The sequence below is a fragment of the Podarcis filfolensis genome, assembly GCF_964270895.1.
Source record: "Podarcis filfolensis genome assembly, chromosome: 11".
Classification (NCBI taxonomy): domain Eukaryota; kingdom Metazoa; phylum Chordata; class Lepidosauria; order Squamata; family Lacertidae; genus Podarcis; species Podarcis filfolensis.
The window spans coordinates 8,384,814-8,404,356 of NC_139613.1; the positions used below are offsets into that span (position 1 = coordinate 8,384,814).

The following is a 19,543-nucleotide window of genomic DNA, read 5'->3' on the forward strand; positions in this document are numbered from 1 at the left end:
ATACAGTGGTACCTCGGGTTACTTATGCTTCAGGTTTCATACACTTCAGGTTTCATACACTTCAGGTTACAGACTCCGCTAACCCAGAAATAGTGCTTCAGGTTAAGAACTTTGCTTCAGGATGGGAACAGAAATCGTGCTCCGGTGGTGCTGCAGCAGCGGGAAGCCCCATTAGCTAAAGTGGTGCTTCAGGTTAGGAGCAGTTTCAGGTTAAGTACGGACCTCTGGAACGAATTAAGTACTTAACCCGAGGTACCACGGTCATTTTTTATTTGTACCCTGCCTATCTGGCTGGGTTTCCCCAGCAACTCTGGGCGGCTTCCAACAAAGACCAAAAATACACTAAAATGGTGAGCCACAAGCTCAGAGGGATGAACAAGTGTAAAAGGGCAGGCCATGACAATTCAGCTGCAATTCACAGAAGCACAGTGACCCTTTGCAGGCAAGAATAATGGGCAATAAAGCTGTAAACTTGGCAATGCAGAGATAATAAACGTATGCAGGGCAGCAGGGCAGGAAACGGTTGCTCAACAGGTAGTCACCAATCTGTCAATGAAACCCATGGAATCCTCAAACAGGCACCTCCTCAAACACACCTTTTCTCTCAACCAGAGCCGGTCCACCCATTAGCCTGGCTGAGGCAGCTGCCTTGGGCGGCAGGCTGGGGACAGCCCGGAGGGGCGGCAAATCCAGAAAGACAGGGCAATCCTTGAGTGCTGTTTCCCCAGGTCACCTCCAGGGGCTTCTTCAGCAGAGTAGGAATTAACTAAAGTTTATATAATAAAATAAATAAATAAATAAATACATAATAATAAATTTTATTTATAGCCCGCCAGAGCCGGGCTCAGGGCAGCTAACACCAGTAAAATTACAGTAAAAAAATAATAGGGGGGGGGACCAATTTAAGATACAGGTTAAAGTGGAATTTAAAACGCAGCCTCGTTTTAATAATAGCCCATAGATCAAAACCGTAAGGGGAGGGAAACATAAGGGTCAGACTGAGTCCAAACCAAAGGCCAGGCGGAACAGCTCTGTCTTGCAGGCCCTGAGGAAAGATGTCAAGTCCCGCAGGGTCCTAGTCTCTTGTGATAAGTAGTTGCAACAGACGGGGCGAACCAAGAAAACATGATAAAGACAAAAGGAAGGAGAGGATGGGAAGGTCAGCTGAGGAATGCTTTCTGGTTTTCTGTTTGTTCTTTTGGATATCCTAACATTGTTATTTTATTTTTTTTCTATTTCAGAGTCGTTGTTTCTTTTGCTTCTTGCGTCATTTCTGTTTATCTCTTTGATATGGAATTGTATCAGAAACATAAATAAAAACAATATAGGTTGGGGTGGCTTCTGCCAATTGGGGATGTCTCGCTCAAAACGGGACAGTGGCGGCATATGGGAGGAGCGCAGGCGCCATTTTCTGGTTTACCTCAAACGGCCAAAGATCCTGGACCAGCCCTGCTCTCAAGAGATAAAAGGTAAAGGTAAAGGGACCCCTGACCATTAGGTCCAGTCATGGCCAACTCTGGGGTTGCGGCGCTCATCTCGCTTTACTGGCCGAGGGAGTCGGCGTACAGCTTCCGGCTCATGTGGCCAGCATGACTAAGCCGCTTCTGGCGAACCAGAGCAGCACACAGAAACGCCGTTTACCTTCCCGCCGGAGTGGTACCTATTTATCTACTTGCACTTTGATGTGCTTTCGAACTGCTAGGTTGGCAGGAGCAGGGACCGAGCAACGTGAGCTCACCCCATCGCGGGGATTCGAACCGCCAACCTTCTGATCAGCAAGTCCTAGGCTCTGTGGTTTAACCTACCCGCATGGTTGCAATTATGCATTTGCTGAGATGTCCTCTAGTTCCATTTTTAAGCAACGAGGCACTTGGGTTTTCCCCCAAACCTCGCAAGGCACTTCCTAATATAATGGTGAACTGTCTCTGCCCCCCTGACAGGAAGGGCACTGCCCCTCTCAGTCTGAAATGTGGGGTTTTTCTTTCTCTTTCCTAAATACTTCCTTCATATTTTTGCAAACCAGGGTTTCCTCCTCTTCCTCTCACACACGCACATGCCAAGCATGTTGATATCTGCCTCTTGTTTCCATTTCTGTCAGCTGTCACCACCTGCATCTGCGATTAGCGCAAGTGCCACAGCGTTTGTTATTTTTAACCCGACTCAGTCAGTAGGTGCTGTACGGTAAGTGCATTTGCAAAAGGAACAAATTCTTCCCACGGGTTTTCAGCCTGAAAAGGCAAAGCGACAGGAGGAAATGGAAAGAGGCGAAAAGGAGGCAAAGGTGGGAGCGGTTGCAAAGAGAGGCAGCCTCTTCATGTGGTGTCGAAGTCATAAAATTGTAACGTCGGAAGGGACCCTGAGGGTCATCTAGTCCACCCCCCGGCCATGCAGGAATCTTGAACCCATGACCCATGAGATTAAGAGTCTCGGGGAGCTCTGGGGAGCAGGGGCAGCAAGGAGCGAGGTATGCAATAGAGCGGGGGGGGGGGGTGTCCCCAAACTTTTGGGCTCCATTGGGCATATTTAGAATTTAGAGGGTGTGACATGGGCTGCTGGGAGTTGTAGTCACTTCTGGAGAGTGCCATGTTAGCAAAGGCTGGACTAGGAGATTAAGAGAAGCTGCTGAAGTACCGTATTTTTCGCTCTATAGGACACACCCGACCATAGGACGCACCTTGTTTTAGAGGGGGAGAACAAGAAAAAAAATTCTCCCCCTCTCTGCCCAGCGCCCCTTCAGCGAAGCAGCAGGAGGCGCTGCACAGAGAGGGGGAGATTTTTTTCCCCCTTGTTCTCCCCCTCTAAAACAAGGTGCCGTTCAAGGTACGTTCAGTCGCCTTCAGGCGGCTACCTTGGAAGCCTGGAGAGCGAGAGGGGTCGGTGCACACCGACCCCTCTCACTCTCCAGGCTTCAGTGAAGGCAACCCGAAACCTCTGGAGCACGCTCTGGAGGCTTCGGGTTCCTTTCGACCTGCTCTTTGGGGCTGGCGGGGGGAAACCCACCACCAGCCCCAAAGAGCAGGTCGGGGAGCAGCGGAAAGGCGCGCAGCCTTCCCGCTGCTCCGTGAGCTTCTCAGGGCTGCAGGGGAAGCCCGGGTTCCCCCCCCCCCCAGCCCCAATGAGCAAAGAAGCCAAGACAGCGAGCGGGACGCATCCCGCTCGCTGTCTTGGCTTCTGCCATAGCTACGCGAAACCTCTCCAGTAGGGAGAGGCTGCACGTGGCTGTGGCAATACCCCCACCTCCCGCAAAAGCCCACAGGAGCCGCGCACCCTTTAAGGAGTATGCGGCTCCTGTGGGCTTTTCTACAAGGAGGGACTGACTGGCCGCGTCAGTCCCTTCTACCTCCTGGGGAAAAGCCTGCAAGAGCTTGTGTGCGGCTTTTGGGGGCTTTTCCTGCCTGCCTCCCCCCTGCATTCGCTCCATAGGACGCACACACATTTCCCCTTCATTTTTAGAGGGGGAAAACTGCGTCCTATAGAGCAAAAAATACGGTACTCCTTGCAGATGAGAAATGTTAGTTAGGGCCGTAGCTCAGTCTGTTCTGCATGCAGAAGACTCCAGGTTCAATCCCAGGCATCTCTAGGTAGGGCCGGGAGAATGACAGCTCACTCATCGAAGCAGGGGGCGGGGTTTGTGACCTGTGCCTGGGTGATACCCCCTTTGCTTGCTGACTGTAGCCCCGCCTGTCGGCTGGGGGGCGGAGCAAGGGCCAGGTAGGGCAGGTTCCAGCTGACCATCTCTCCAGTCGGTCCTTTTCTGAGAATTGCTTCACACCTGACGTGGCAGGCCAAGACGTTGGGGGCAGGGCGATGAAGGTCGCAACAGTAGGAAGTGAAATGCATGCCCCCTCAAAGCACTTGGGGATATACAGAGCGTGTACCCCAAGGACCCACATTTGGCAGCTGCCCCCCTGATGTTTCTGGCCATTTTTACCAGTTCCTGCTTCTTCCAGAGAATCCTGGGAACTGGAGTTTTGTAAAGGGTGCTGCAAGTTGAAAGCAGCACAAGTTGAAAGCTGTTCCCCTCCCAGAGGCATAATTCCCAGAGTTCCCTGGGAAGAGGGAATGGTTTCAGCAGAGAGTCCAGATGGTTGGCCTTCAAGAGGTTCTCTCCCGCTGTGTGATCCTAAACTCTGGGAGACAAGGTCCGTTGTCTGTCTTTGCTACTATGTAAATATGCAGGATGTGAAATGGTACAAGTGACTTTTTGTGTGTGTCCGATTGCTGCGTCCTTCACCTTTCGCTGTTCCTCTGGTCTGTATCCTTTTCTGCATTCCTGGCTTTGTAAATCCATTGAGGAGCCACTTGCGTTGTACATTTACAGTGGTACCTCAGGTTACATACGCTTCAGGTTACAGACTCCGCTAACCCAGAAATAGTGCTTCAGGTTAAGAACTTTGCTTCAGGATGAGAACAGAAATCGTGCTCCGGTGGCACAGCGGCAGCAGGAGGCCCCATTAGCTAAAGTGGTGTTTCAGGTTAAGAACAGTTTCAGGTTAAGAACGAATTAAGTACTTAACCTGAGGTACCACTGTATAGCAGTATTATCCCACTTTAAATGGTCATGACTTCCTCCCCAAAAATCCTGGAAACTGTGGTTTGTTTGGGCTGCTGAGAGCTGTTAGGAGACCACCCCGTTCCCCTCACAGAGCTACGATTCTGAAAGTGGTTGAGTATACCTAAAGGCATCTCCACCCCCATCGTTCAGCCCGCACACTGAGGTCCAGCGCCGAGGGCCTTCTGGCGGTTCCCTCACTGCAAGAAGCAAAGCTACAGGGAACCAGGCAGAGGGCATTCTTGGTGGTGGCACCTGCCCTGTGGAACACCCTTCCACTAGATGTCAAAGACACCTGATATTTAGAAGACATCTGAAGGCAGCCCTGTTCAGGGAAGTTTTTAATGTGTGACATTTTAATGTATTTTTAATCTTTGTTAGAAGCTGCCCTGAGTGGCTGGGGAAACCCAGCCAGATGGGCGGGGTACAAATAATAAATTATTATTTATTATTATTATCAGTTCATAAGGGAGAGAGAGAGAAAACCCTCCAAAATCCAGTTAGACAATAACTTAGGATCTACCAAACGGCTGTTTGGTTGGGATTAGACTGTTTGCCACTATGGCACACCAGCTTAGAGAGTGGGAGAGAAATAAGATTCTAAAGCAAATGGAACAGAATCGGAACAGAATTGTTCCTATTAGGATAGCTAGAAGGAAAATGCCAGTATTCACTGTATAAATTTAGTGCATCCCAGAAATGCATTTATCAAATAAGATAATAGTTGCAAGTCAGAGAAGGAGGTTGGCATTGGCTAATTAAAAAAAAAAAAAGATATATACCGCTATTCCAGCTTGCGTGACCTGAGAGGCTCTTCATTACTAATCACAGAAACTTTTGGCCTATCTCTGGACAATTCGACGGTGCAAGGGAAGCACTCTGCACATGCTCATGACCATTACAACAACTGATGAGCCAAGGCCAAATCCTGGTATTCTGAATGAAGGGAATGTGAAGAGCTCCACAAAGAATCTCTCAAAACTGGCTGAAAGGGCTTTAAAATAGCAAATGAAATTCAGCGTAAGCAAGTGTAAACTGATGCACATTAGGGAGAGAAAAAACCCCACCTCTAACTTGATATATATGCTAGGAAGCTCTGAAATAGCGGTGGCTGACCAGAAGATAGACCTTGGGGGTCATACCAGGCACCTTAAATAAAGTACCAAGCCAGTGTGCAGCAGCTGTAGATAAGAAAACTCCTTTTTTATGAATAATTAGGAATGGGCAGGAACATAAAATGCAAATCTATGATATAACCACAGTTCTGGTCACTGTGCCTCGAAATGGATATTGTAGAGCTTTAAAAGATTCCAAAATCAGCAACCGAAATGATCAAGAAGGGACTAGAGCAACCCCCCTATGAGGAAGGATTACAACATCTGGGACTTGGTGGTTTTTTAAAAGCTGAGCAAAAGGCAGGGGAGACACGAGAGGCGTCTATAAAATTATGAATGGTGTGAAGAAAGTAGATATGTTTTTTTCTCACTCTCTATAACTTTAGAACTTGGGAACGGTCCCATGCAACAGAATGGAGAATAGCTTTCCACCCTCTTGCATAACTGAGGAACTCATAGACATCCAAAGAAGTTGAATGTCTGTCGGAAGATCAAGGGCAGACCAGAGGACGTTTTGCACCCAGCACACAGTTAAATAAACCATGGAATTCAATCCCTCAAGAAGAGGAGAAGAGTTTGGACTTGATATCCCGCCTTTCACTCCCCTTTCACTCCTGTATAGGCCAAGGGAGCTGGCGTACAGCTTCCGGGTCATGTGGCCAGCATGACTAAGCCGCTTCTGGCGAACCAGAGCAGCGCACGGAAACGCCGTTTACCTTCCCGCCAGAGCGGTACCGATTCATCTACTTGCACTTTGACGTGCTTTCGAACTGCTAGGTTGCCAGGAGCAGGGACTGAGCAACGGGAGCTCACCCCATCGCGGAGATTCGAACCGCCGACCTTCTGATCAGCAAGTCCTAGGCTCTGTGGTTTAACCCACAGCGCCACCCGCGTCCCTTTCACTCCCCTTCAGGAGTCTCAAAGCAGTTAACAATCTCCTTTTCCTTTCCTCCCCCACAACAAACACTCTGTGAGGTGAGTGAGGCTGAGAGACTTCAGAGAAGTGTGACTGGCCCAAGGTCACCCAGCAGCTGCATTTGGAGGAGCGGGGAATCGAACCCGGTTCACCAGATTACCAGTCTACCGCTCTTAACCACTACACCACGATGGCTCCCAAGCTATCTCTCAAGAGGCGACAGTGGCCACCGACAATGGATGGTTAGGCAAATTCATGGAGGAGAAGGCTAAAAATGGCTAAGTTCTGCCTCTTGCTCCGAAGGCATTGTGCCTCTCAGTATCAGTTGCCTGGAATCGTGAATGCTGTTGCACTGAGGTCTGCCATGCAGGCTTCCCACTGGCTGGCCACTGTGAGAACAGGATCAGCATCTGGACTGGCACACCTCTCTGTTGAAAGCCTGGAGAATGAGCAGGAAGAGGCAGGCAGAAAAAGGAAGAGACTCAGAAGGGCAGCAGAGCATTTAAGGACAGGGAGGGACCAGAAACAGGCAGAAACAGCCGCTGCTCAATCCAGACCCTGCACAGACCAAACACACAACCAACGCACAGGTTACAGCCTGGTGCCGATAATGCCAAGGTTGCAGGTTCGATCCTCGCAGGGGGCAAATTCACACATTTCAGGGGATTGGTCTAGACGACCCTCAGTGTCCCATCCAATTCTGTGACTCTATGTATCTATGCAACACCCTAAAGCTCAGCACAAATTCGCTGTGGCACGCGTTTCTGGAACCAAGGTCCATTTCCTTAGCTCTCACCTGCACAAAAAACTTTTAAGCCGCGATAAATTGCCTACAACCTTCCGGCTGGGACAAGACGCTTCGCTCGAGGCGCAACGCAGGACGCAAACCAGCCTCTAGGTAGGACCTCGCCTCCCGTTTTGAATCCCCAAACAGCCCTTGCGCCTTTAAGAGCTGCCCAGAGGGAGCAATTGCGCCAGCTGCGCTTCCCCTCCACCACCGCACACAGACACACAAACAGCTGCATCGCCAGGAGGACCGGCGCACCTGGCGAGAAATTCGCCCTTAGAGGCGCAGGGTCTGCGCATTGCATCTGTGCAGCTTTGCTGCAGGTATCCGAACGCCCCCTCTCCCCAACCCCTTATAACTAAGCCTTTAAAGGAGAGGGGTGGGTGTCTAACTTTTCCTTCCAGAGACCGGACACGCTCCCACGCTGTCTCCCCTCTCACCCAGAAGTTGTCCTTGAAAAGCGTCTCGCGCATGGTGGCTGCAACAGGTTAGATCCCCACCTCTTCTGCGCCAGGTGCGCAAAAAGTGCCCAGGCTGCTGTTGCTGCTGCTGCCCGGCCGATCTGCTCCACGCAAGTTCCTCAATTCTCCGTGCCTTCTCACTCCCCCCCCCCACTCCCTTCCCTGCTTCCCTTTTCTGCTGGGTCTTAAAGCCGGTGCACGCGCAAAAAAGAAAAGGAAAAAGGAACCCATTCTTCCCCTCTGAATTGGACAAAAGGGGAAGGGCTGGGGATGGTTAGGCGGCCGCTGAGATGGAGTTGGTGCCCGCTAGCAAAATGGCTTTAAAAAGTTGTGCAGAAGGTGGGGAAAATTCATAGAGCACCTTCAAGATCGCGGTGAAGGTTTAAAGACGTCAGCAGGATTGTTATAACACTTATAACATTAACAAGGTTAATATTAAAAGTGAATTTGAAAAAAAATGTAATTGGATGCAGTAAAAAGAACGGATAAATATTGGAAACTGAGGGAGGGGGGAAGTCCGGGTATTCAAGTAATCCCAGATGTGCAAAAAGTTGGAAATGTTTTAAATGCAAATAACTCTGTTGAAAAATGCAAAAAAATAAAAAATAAAATAAAAAGGTGTGTAAAAGGATTTCTCTCTGTGTGTAGCTTCTCATAGAGGGCTAAGAAATGCATGCTCAAATTTCCTCTTTTTTGCACAAATTGTAAAAAAAATGGAGTTTGAGGCTGTTCCTTGACTTGGGGGAGGGGTAATCTGATGACTACTCCAGAGCACAGACAGTGTCATCCTTTTATATGTGGTTACTCAAAAATGACTGAGTTTAATGGGGTGTTAATAATAATTATAGTTATTATTTTATTTTGCCCAGCCTTCACCTGAAGGTCCCAGGGCAGGTTACAATTAAAACACGATGTTTTAATTGCGGGGGAGGCTGGTGCCCAGCAATCGTGTACATGATCTTAAATTTCACAAGTCAGGTTAAAGAGGTCCAAAATAAAGCTGCATATTCACTATACATTTAAAACACCCGCCCCAAGAACCTTGGGAACTGTAGTTCACTCCTCAAAGAACTACACTTCCCAGTAACTTTAACAAATTTGCAGCAACTGGTCCCAATAAATATATACTATGCATATTTGTAACTCAGAGCAACACTTTATAAGTCTGATGACGTGGACTATAGTTTATAAAGGTTTATAGCATAATTTGTTCGTCTTTTAACATATCACAGAAGTTTCTTGTTTTGCTGCAAAACCTATGATGCAAATCTTTACCATGTTTACTCAGATGTTAACCCCCATTGATTTCAGTGGGCTTTACTACCAAGAAAGCAGGTTTGGATTATATAGATTTAGGGTTGTGGTTAGAACTGTAAGGTAAAGGGGATCCCTGACCGTTAGGTCCAGTTGTAGCCGACTCTGGGGTTGTGGCGCTCATCTCGCTTTATTGGCCGAGGGAGCCGGCGTACAGCTTCCGGGTCATGTGGCCAGCATGACTAAGCCGCTTCTGGCAAACCAAAGCAGCACACGGAAATGCTGTTTACCTTCCTGCCAGAGCAGTACCTATTTATCTACTTGCACTTCATGCTTTCGAACTGCTAGGTGGGCAGGAGCAGGGACCGAGCAATGGGAGCTCACCCCGTCGCGGGGATTCGAACCGCTGACCTTCTGATCAGCAAGCCCTAGGCTCTGTGGTTTAACCCACAGCGCCACCCGCATCCTAGGTTAGAACTGTAGTTTACCCCTAAGAGAGAAAGAGTTCCCAGTGACTTTAACAAACTACAATTCCTATAATTTGTTGATAGAAGCCATGTGCCTTAAATGTATTATGTGGTATTTGTCCTGTGAGTAATAATGCCGTACAGCTGCAATCCTTAGGCACACTCTTGGGAGTAATGGAAATGGAAATTCATTTGGAGTAATGGCAAGGCAGCACTCCTGCACACACTTACTTGCGAGTAAGCCACACTGAACTCTGATTTACTTCCAAATAAGCATTGTTTACTACAGCTCCTAAAGGCACTACTTCCTTGAATGCAAAGGTTGTTTAGACTCAAACATAAGATTGTGGTCTTTCTGGTGTAGTTCTGATTGATAGGTGGCAAACATTCAACAGGTAGAGCTCTCCCTTACTATTGCCCAGGAAAAGGCTGCATCTGTTGAATTTTCCTTGTGCTGCACAGATAGAGGAGCCCTGTCAGACAAAAAGGTGGCAACTCTGTGCATGGCAACAGAAGCTTCATTTAGGAGCAGAGGTGTGGTAGGAGGATCAGCTGGAGTGTTGGCGAGATCAGGGAGCATTTGCAGGTGCTAATTAACTCCAGTTTTCAAGTTGCTTGTTACACACAAAACACTTTCAGACGCAGTAGATTGTGGGAAGAAGAGGTGCTGTGCTCTGAAGGAAGAATGGTTTCTGACAAGGGTATGCAGTTAAGAGAAACCAGAAGCCTGTGATTTTCACAATTGCTTATCCCAGGTTGAAAAGGAAAAAGTATTTTTTAAAAAACCATGCTGACTTTGCTGGCCAAATGCAAAAGGGGAAATGATTCCATCCCACCCCTTTTAAAATTCTGGAAGAAACACAATTTGAGCCAGTCTAGCTTCTCAGGCAAGGCTCAGAAAAGCTGCCCTTACTTATTTTTCCTCTTTGTCAATCATATTTAGTGTATTTTTTTAAATCCCACCCACCTTTTCCCCAAGCATGAAGTAGCACACATAGTTCTCTTCATGTTACCCTCACAATAACCCTGCGAGGTAGGCTGGCCTGTGAGATGAGCAGCAAAGGTCTGCCCATGAATGCCATGGCTGAGTGGAGATTTGAATCCAGGGCTCCCTGGTCGTTGTTTGAGACTCTTAACTGCTACGTAACCACCCCCATCGTTCAGCCCGGACATTGAGGTCCAGCGCCGAGGGCCTTCTGGTGGTTCCCTCGCTGCGAGAAGCCAAGTTACAGGGAACCAGGCAGAGGGCCTTCTCGGTAGTGGCACCCGTCCTCTGGAACGCCCTCCCACCAGATGTCAAAGAGAAAAACAACTACAGTGTTACCTCTGGATGCGAACGGGATCCATTCCAGAGCCCAGTTCACATCCAGAAGAGAACGCATGTCTGCGCGGGTCGCGATTTGCAGCTTCTGCGCATGCACGTGATGTCATTTTGAGTGTCTGCGCATGCATGAGCGGCGAAACCCGGAAGTAACGTGTTCTGTTACTTCTGGGTCGCCGCGGAGCACAACCCGAAAACGCTCAACCTGAAGCAACTTTAACCCGAGATATGACTGTACCAGACTTTTAGAAGACATCTGAAGGCAGCCCTGTTTTGGGAAGCTTTTAATGTTTAATAGGTTATTGTATTTTAATATTCTGTTGGAAGCCCCCCAGAGTGGCTGGGGAAACCCAGCCGGATGGGCGGGGTATAAATAATAAATTATCATTATTATTTACTTAACAAAATTATTTAATAACTGGGGGAGGGGAGAGAGCGTTCTTAATTTAAGAGCACGAGAAGAGTTTGCTGGAGCAGACAAGTGAGCCGCCTAGTTCTGGATCTTGTTCTCGCAGTGGCCAACCAGATGGCCGTGGGATTCTCAAAAACAGAGTCTGAGCACTACAGCAGTCTCCCCACCTGTGATTCCCAGCCACTGGTATTCCAAAGCATTACTGCCTCTAGCAATGAGGTAAAACATAGCCATCAGGTTTAGCAGCCAACGACAGTCTCATCCTGCACAAATTTGTCTAATCCTCTTTGAAAGCCATCCACATTCGTGGCCGCCTCCTGTGGAAGTGAGTTCCAGAGTTTAACACTGCAGGATGAAGACCTGTACAGTGGTACCTCTGGTTACAAACGCTTCAGGTTACAGAGTCTGCTAACCCAGAAGTAGTACCTCAGATTAAGAACTTTACTTCAGGAAGAGAACAGAAATTGTGTGGCGGCGGCAGCGGGAGCCCCATTAGCTAAAGTGGTACCTCAGGTTAAGAACAGTTTCAGGTTAAGAATGGACCTCCAGAACGAATTAAATTCTTAACCCAAGGTACCACTGTAAGGTGCCCAGATGTCCCCCCCCCCTTTTTTCCTTTTAAGTAAAAGCTGAAAACTTTGCGATGGTGAAGTTCCGTCTTGAGAAACAATAGTGACCGGCTCATGAATAGATAGAAGTATTTTTAAGGCTGTCTTTCATGGCATAAAACCCTCACAAAGCAGCTCATGAGACATAAAAATACAAAACAATTGATATATTGATATATATATATTTAAAAAGGATAAAACAACTGTTCAAAGCACCACAAGCTGACAGCAGATAAAATGATTAAAAGCTGTATTTGGGGTACCGGTAAACCACCCACCACTGGAACATGGAAATTACAGAAGCATTTCTTATGCAAAGTTTGCAACGAGAGGCATCGCAATCCACAACGTGTCAGATGCTGTTGGCACAGAATGAAGACTCCACCTGTTCTCCCGGTTTGCCTGGCCTGACAAGAGTTACTAAAAATACAGCTGAACAATGAGGAAGGTCGGACAGGACAATCGCCTAGTTTGTTTCCAGGTTATGACAGTAAGAATGCATACAGGAGGAAGTCCCAAGCCCACAAACACACCCTCTCTGTTGCCGATAACTCAACCTCAGGAAGAATGCTTCCAAAGAGGGGTCGGCAACTAGAAGTCCTCAAGACTAATCCGTCCTCCCACGAGGGATGGGCACTTCACTTTACCACATTGCCAGCCCAGAAGCCAAAGAGGGTTCTGTAGTAAGTGCTGTCCTTTTGCATCAGAAGTTGTCTGCAGAAAGCTGAAGTACAGTGGTAAGGTAAAGGTAAAGGGACCCCTGACCATTAGGTCCAGTTGTGACCGACTCTGGGGTTGCAGCGCTCATCTCGCTTTATTGGCCGAGGGAGCTGGCATACAGCTTCCGGGTCATATGGCCAGCATGACTAAGCCGCTTCTGGCGAACCAGAGCAGCGCACGGAAACGCCGTTACCTTCCCGCTATAAAGCGGTACCTATTTATCTACTTGCACTTTGACGTGCTTTAGAACTGCTAGGTTGGCAGGAGCAGGGACCGAGCAATGGGAGCTCACCCCGTTGTGGGGATTCGAAGCGCCGACCTTCTGATCGGCAAGTCCTAGGCTCTGTGGTTTAATCCAGAGCGTCACCTGCGTCCCTGTAGTACAGTGGTACCTCTGGTTACAAACTTAATCTGTTCTGGAGGTCTGTTCTTAACCTGAAACTGTTCTTAACCTGAAGCACCACTTTAGCTAATGCGGCCTCCCGCTGCCGCCGCGCCGCCAGAGCACGATTTCTGTTCTCATCCTGAAGCAAAGTTCTTAACCCGAGGTACTATTTCTGGGTTAGCGGAGTCTGCAACCTGAAGCGCATGTAACCTGAAGCGTATGTAATCCGAGGTACCACTGTACAAGGGTGTTAAGGCAAGTTCCCATGACCTACCACACAGCTACCCCCAGGTAATCTTGTTCCTGATCAGGCCACTAATATTTTGCTATCTAAGGGCAGGGAGGCAGATTTCACATGGCTGTAAGCGAATAAGGGGTTTGGTGGGCAAACAGCCTGCAAGCTGTGCTTTACTCCTACTTCGTGTGTGTATGCATGTGTGAACAGGGGGCAAATAAAGGTCAGAAAGCCACTTGCATACCAGTGTCTAAGAGACTGAACTAGGAGTCAGGATGTTCCTTGTTGCAAAAGGCCTGATCCTACCCTAAACCAGCGACAGTCTGAAAGCACCCCTAGACAATCACAACAGGCTAACATGAAGCTAACTTAGGAAGAGACAGGCTGCTGGATTGCTCTGGCCGGCAGCATCTCACAGCAGCCCAGGTTGGATATTTAACATTATGAGGTGGCAGAATGGACTGTACAAATCAAACTGCAAGGGAAGAGATCATTTTTATTGGTCCCTTGAGTAAGAAGAACTAGAAGCAGAAAACTAGCCATTTGGGAGAAGCAATTTGCTCTCCCTGCTGTCTCTACTCTATTTTATCTTTTATTCATAAATTTGATCCACAACTGCATTGGAACTGTTCGTTCTACCAGAACTTTGTAGCCCAAAAATGGAAATTACCAACAACAGAGGAGTGGCAGACGAAGATGGTTGATTATGTGGAACTAGCAAAATTGACCTGTACAATCCAAAATCAGGAGCAAACAAAATTCCAAAAGGATTGGAGTAAATTTATGGAGTACATAAATAATAGCTGTAGAAATCTGAAGACTCTGGCAAGACTCTGAAAGAGTTCTTACGATGTAGACAGGGTTGGATACAGTAAGAAACTGTGGAAAAGTAACTGACATAAGAAAACCTGTTGAAGAAAGAAAGTCAATGCTCAGCAGAGTGTGGGGAGAGAATGTGGGTAAATGGCTGTTGAATTTTACTGTATTTTGTTTGTATTAAATGAAACCCCAATAAAAAGCATTTACCAAAAAAAGGGAACTGTTCGTTCTACCCTGAATCAGGAGTCTACCACCCCATTCTTCTGCATGTTAGATCCAGCCTCAAGCTACGTTCTCTACCTGCTGCCTGATCTTTTCAGTTGCCTGAGCCAGGGATTAAATCTGCAAAGGATGTGCTTGTCACTAGATTGAAATGCTTTTGCCCAGTCCCTGGAAAATGTCCAAGATAACCCATGTAAGCCCAAAAGGACCTCTAAGCCAGAACTCACAACAAAGATTTAATACTTCTTCCAAAATCACCTGTGCTTCCTTTCCCTTTCCAACCATCGCTTTCTTACCTCCTTTGGTAGAGATGTTTCTTTGAAGAGTGTTCTTTCCACTGTAGAAAAAGTATTCCATATTAAATCCATGAGCCTTTCTGTCCTCTTTTCCTTTCTCTCTCTCCTGCACCCAAGAAGGCTGCCTTGCTGTAATGTGTGACTGAGTGTAAGGGACAGACCTGAATGAAACTGGGTGTTCTGGGAGGATTAAGCCGCAAGCATCATATTACTGCAAGGAAGTCTATGGAGCAAGACTATGGAGGTGGGGAAAACACTAGCAGGAAGGTGTACTTTCCTGGAAAGTGTCTCCAGAAACCCAGGAAGCTGCACAATTATTGGATTAGTGACATCCCTTAATCCAGGTGCAACGTGGGGATGAACACACAAAATGATACCATGGTGGTGGCTGTTATTGAAGAGACAATGGAGTGTGCCTCCAGGGGTGAAGACAAACCGTTGTGTTAACAGCAGCAAAGTGACCTCCCTGGGTTAAAAAAAGGTAAAGGAACCCTGGATGGTTTAGTCCAGTCAAAGAACTATGGGATGCAGCGTTAATCTTGCTTCAAGGCCAAGATTAGACCTGTTTAGACCACAGTACCACTCACGTCCCTGGGAGACAAGCCTGGGTAGTGGCTATGGAGGTTCTGGATTACCCAGATGAGAAGACCCTCCTCTTGGCCACGCTGATGTGGTCCAAAGAAGAAGACTTTTGGCACCAGCTTGGCCGCAGGAGTTGCCAGAAGGAAGAGAATAAGGCACCATGCAATTGTTTTAGGGACTCAACTCCAAATTCGCATAGGGTTTACTGCTTAGCCTTTTCTTCTTCCAAAGATATCCCACAAGGCAGCGGCGGCTTAGCAGGGGCGAAAGTAGGCTTTCTTTCACCCGGGTCAAAGACCCAGTTTGGCACACACAAACCCATGCTCATTTGAGTACACACACACACACACACACACACACACACAGGTTGGTGTTAGGATATTGATGTTCCGTTCCACCTAAACAAATGTGTGGAGCTGTTGTATGTCACATGTCTGTTTACATTCCAGCACAGCTTGCTGGGAACTTCCGTTTGTGTATAGCTTTTGCCTTATGCTTCCTGCTGCTTGGACATGAAAGAGAGCAGACATGTTTTGTTTGTCCTGATCTATGCTGAATAAACTGCTTGTAAATATGCTTTACATACGCCTCTGTCCGCCCTTCCGTCGCAAAGAGTTTTGTTATTTCTGCTGACTTGCTTGCTCAGTTTCTGAAGCCCTGAGTCACATTTTTTGATGCAGAACCGAGGACTGGAGTTTGACAGGCTGCCGGCCGGTGGGTTGAAGCCACCTGGGGGTCTGCAAATTGCCCCCGTTCCCTTGGACGCAGGGGGGCCACCAGGTGGCGCATTGGAAGATGGCCAACAATAACATCTCTCTGACCCATACGAGGTAATTAAGAGGCTGCTATGGGAAGTATGCAGCCTTCCCGCCCCCCCCAAGGAGATGGGGGGGGACTGCCTTGCCAGTGGTGTCCATAACGCACCCCCGGATTCGAAAGAAGGGGGTGCCGGTCACTTGGCACAAGCCCTCGATGAGGTCGGCGCTTCCTGACGCTGTCTCCAATCAGCGCGTGCTGGTTCGCTTTAGCTCAAAAATATAATTGGAAACATATAATTGGAAAGAAGCTAAAGCACATACATCAAGCAAAGTTCAGGAGATGAGACTGCTGATTAATGGATCTCTGTGACCAGAGCGACGGGTGGGACAAATAAATCAAGTGATGAACCACCATTAAGAGACTGGTATGTTTTGGAGTGAAACAGAAGGGGGTGGAGGAAAAAACTTTTCTTTTCTTTGCCTTATGTGAATATTAATAACCCTCCACCCCAGAAAGAAGATCGTTGCATTCTATTAATCACAAGCAGGAATTCAAGAACTCTGTGGAGTGGATTATAGATTAAAGAGATGACTGGTAAACAATGGAGAACGGAGGAAAATTTTATGACGCAGCTTTAAATGGCGTCTCGCTAAGACAGGCTTGTCTAAGAAAGACGGGGGGGGGAGGAGGATCAGGATCATCGGAATGTGAATGATGAGTGGAATGTGATCTTAACCTGACAGAGCTCTCCTGATATACTTGGCAAGCCTGAGAAAAGTAAAGGACAGACCGAAGATAAATTTTTTATGGAAGTGTGCAATGGCTGTCCCTAAGTGATATGATCTTTGGAGAGTGTAAAACCCACACAGAGAATGTCTGTTTCCAATCCGCTTGTGAAGATTATCAGAGATCGCAAAGAAAGGAATAATATGATAACAACAAGAAGATGAAGAAAGTAATAAAGAGACTATCTGGAAAGAACTGGATAGAACTGTTTAATTAAAGCAGCAATATAAGTGATGCTTGGACCCCCGTTCGGAGCTTGATGTATGGGTACCCCCAACAAAATTTAAAAATCTGGCTGTATAATTTGGAACTAATGTGATTTGGAAATAATGTGATTTGATTGGCCTGTTAATAATTTTTTTTTTTTTTTTAAAAAGCAAATTGCCCCTGCTCCCTTGGACGCATCAAAACAGTTGGGAGCTTTTACGGTGCCCCTCTGGAGGCTCCATCAGGGGCAACCCCCCCCCCCAGCCCCCTGTAGGTACAGCACTGGTTTAGGATCAGAATTTTCCTTCTCCTAGGTGAGCTACCTTCCCAAGTCAACGAGTCCCATGTGCCCCTCACTACAGCACATGCAGAAACCGCCTTCTTAACTGTTGGACCCACTATTGGTCTTGTCTGTTCAATCCACAAGAGCCTGTCTTCACATGCAGGTGAAGTCCCTAACTCACCGAGGATTTGAGACCCATCAGCTACCCTCACCTGGTTTAGCCAGCCAGTCAGAGCTATTCCTAGGGTGTTGCATGCTGACAGCTTCTAGAAGTCACAGGTGAGAGCTGAGTGCATGGTAGGGACCAAAGATGGACAAACTACCCCAGAAGGAGCACATCATGTCCCCCACCAGAGGTACCACTAACACCCCATAGCATGGCAAAGCAGTTATTTTTCTTAATACCAGGAACAACTCCACAGTAGTGGTTCCTTGGTTTAAGAAGTCCGGATTAAGAATAATTCGGTTTACAAACTCCGCAAAACAGGAAATAGTGTCCTGGTTTGAGAACTTTACCTTGGTATAAGAACAGAATCAGAACGGTGGAAGGGCACCGACGGCGGGAGGCCTCATTAGGGAAAGCGCACCTCGGTTTAAGGATGGTTTCAGTTTAAGAACGGACTTCCGGAACGGGTTGTTTGTAAACCAAGGTACCAGTGTACAATGAAATGTTTTATTTGGCCCTGTGTGTTTATTATGGGGGATACGTACCCCCCTCTTCCAACAAGATCAAAGGGTTAGTGGGTGACCCTTTGTCTATCATGTATTTGTGATCTGAACCATCAGTGTTGGCTTAAAATATATTACAATGTATTAAAGTCAGGGGTTTCAAAAAGGGAGCTGGAAATGTGTGCTCTGGTTGTGCAAGCCACAGCACAGGTGAACAAGATGGAGCACTGGCCTTCCGTCACATACGTGACTTCTGATGGAAGAGGAAAAAGCCATGGGCTAGGAAGGAAACTTTGACTGCTGGGAAATGGAATGTACATGTCAGGTTTCTTTGCAGGGTGGATGAACTCTGGGGCTTTTCCATGTGGTGACTCCTCTAATCTTGTGCTTCTTGATCATCTCCAAAGTTGCTCAAACTAGAGACCTTAAAGCCATTATTTCACTCACACACACCCAATACACCATGCACGCATGCTGAGAGGTGTGGATTTAATCTCTAGGCAGGGGTTCCCAAAACATGGCTCACAGGCTTCATTCACCTGGTCTGCAGTGTGTCACTGGATTTGTGACTTGAGAGGGAATATGCATCACCTTAAATACTCCTAAATTGTAACTGTATTACTTCTTTTATTTCTTATATTGCATTTGATATTGAATGCTATGGAATTCTAACACAATGCCATTACAAATCGTCCAGCAATGACTAGGACAGAAAAATCACTAGGTGGTCTGTAAAGACCCTTAGCAATTTTCAAGTGGTCCATGGGGTGAGGAGAAAGAGTCTGGTCACCACTGCTCCAAGGCCTCATTTGCACATTACAGTGGTAACTCGGGTTAAGTATCGTATTTTTTGCTCTATAAGACTCACTTATTCCCTCCTAAAACGTAAGGGGAAATGCGTGTGCGTCTTATGAAGCGAATGCAGGCTGCGCAGCTATCCCAGAAGCCAGAACAGCAAGAGGGATTGCTGCTTTCACTGCATAGTGATCCCTCTTGCTGTTCTGGCTTCTGAGATTCAGAATATTTTTTTTTGTTTTCTTCCTCCAAAAACTAGGTGCATCTTGTAGTCTGGTGTGTCTTATAGAGTGAAAAATACGGTACTTAATTCATTCCAGAGGTCCGTACTTAACCTGAAACTGTTCTTAACCTGAAGCACCACTTTAGTTAATGGTGCCTCCTGCTGCCGCTGCGCCACCGGAGCACGATTTCTGTTCTCATCCTGAAGCAAAGTTCTTAACCCGAGGTACTATTTCTGGGTTAGCGGAGTCTGTAACCTGAAGCGTATTTAACCCGAGGTACCACTGTACTGGCAGAGGGCTGTTGCATGGGAGATTCCAAACTCCTCTGGTCATGTTGTTGGGGAGTAGGGGAGACTGCTGCCTTAGAACAAGTGTGGGGAACCTGTGGCCCTGGATACATGGGTGAACCGCAATTCCCATTATCCCATGCTGGCTGGGGTTGATGGGAGTTGGGGGTCCAGCAGCACTAGGATGACAACAGGTTGCCATCACTGCCTTGTTAGTTCCCATAGCAGCACATTCCCTGAAATGAAAAGGCAGGGAGGCTAGGCAAGATTTAGAGTGAGCATGGCAATCATTTATGGTCAAGAAACTCTCAGGTCCATAATCATGACCTTCCCCTGCCTAGTGCTCTCCAGTTTTGAACTTTGTAATTCCCACCATTCCTA

At 47.4% G+C, this 19,543-nt stretch overlaps 1 protein-coding gene and 1 long non-coding RNA gene across 4 annotated transcripts in view; both read right to left on the reverse strand.

The window, feature by feature from the left end:
* PSTPIP2 (proline-serine-threonine phosphatase interacting protein 2) overlaps positions 1-14,725 on the reverse strand; it is a 61,558-nt gene extending 46,833 nt beyond the window's left edge. The window contains exon 1 of one of the 3 annotated variants that reach the window (XM_083575822.1): positions 14,571-14,725. In XM_083575822.1, the coding sequence (XP_083431948.1) occupies positions 14,571-14,642 (72 nt within the window). In that variant the 5' untranslated portion in view covers positions 14,643-14,725. Of the gene's footprint in view, positions 1-7,810; positions 8,130-14,570 lie in introns of those variants that run through there. The other 2 variants (XM_083575821.1, XM_083575823.1) reach the window with 2 other exon arrangements.
* Positions 14,726-18,463: 3,738 nt separating this feature from the next.
* LOC310744528 overlaps positions 18,464-19,543 on the reverse strand; it is a 51,854-nt gene continuing 50,774 nt past the window's right edge. Inside the window, exon 2 of the long non-coding RNA XR_014539607.1 lies at positions 18,464-18,684. This is a non-coding gene — a long non-coding RNA (uncharacterized lncRNA). The remainder of the gene's footprint in view (positions 18,685-19,543) is intronic.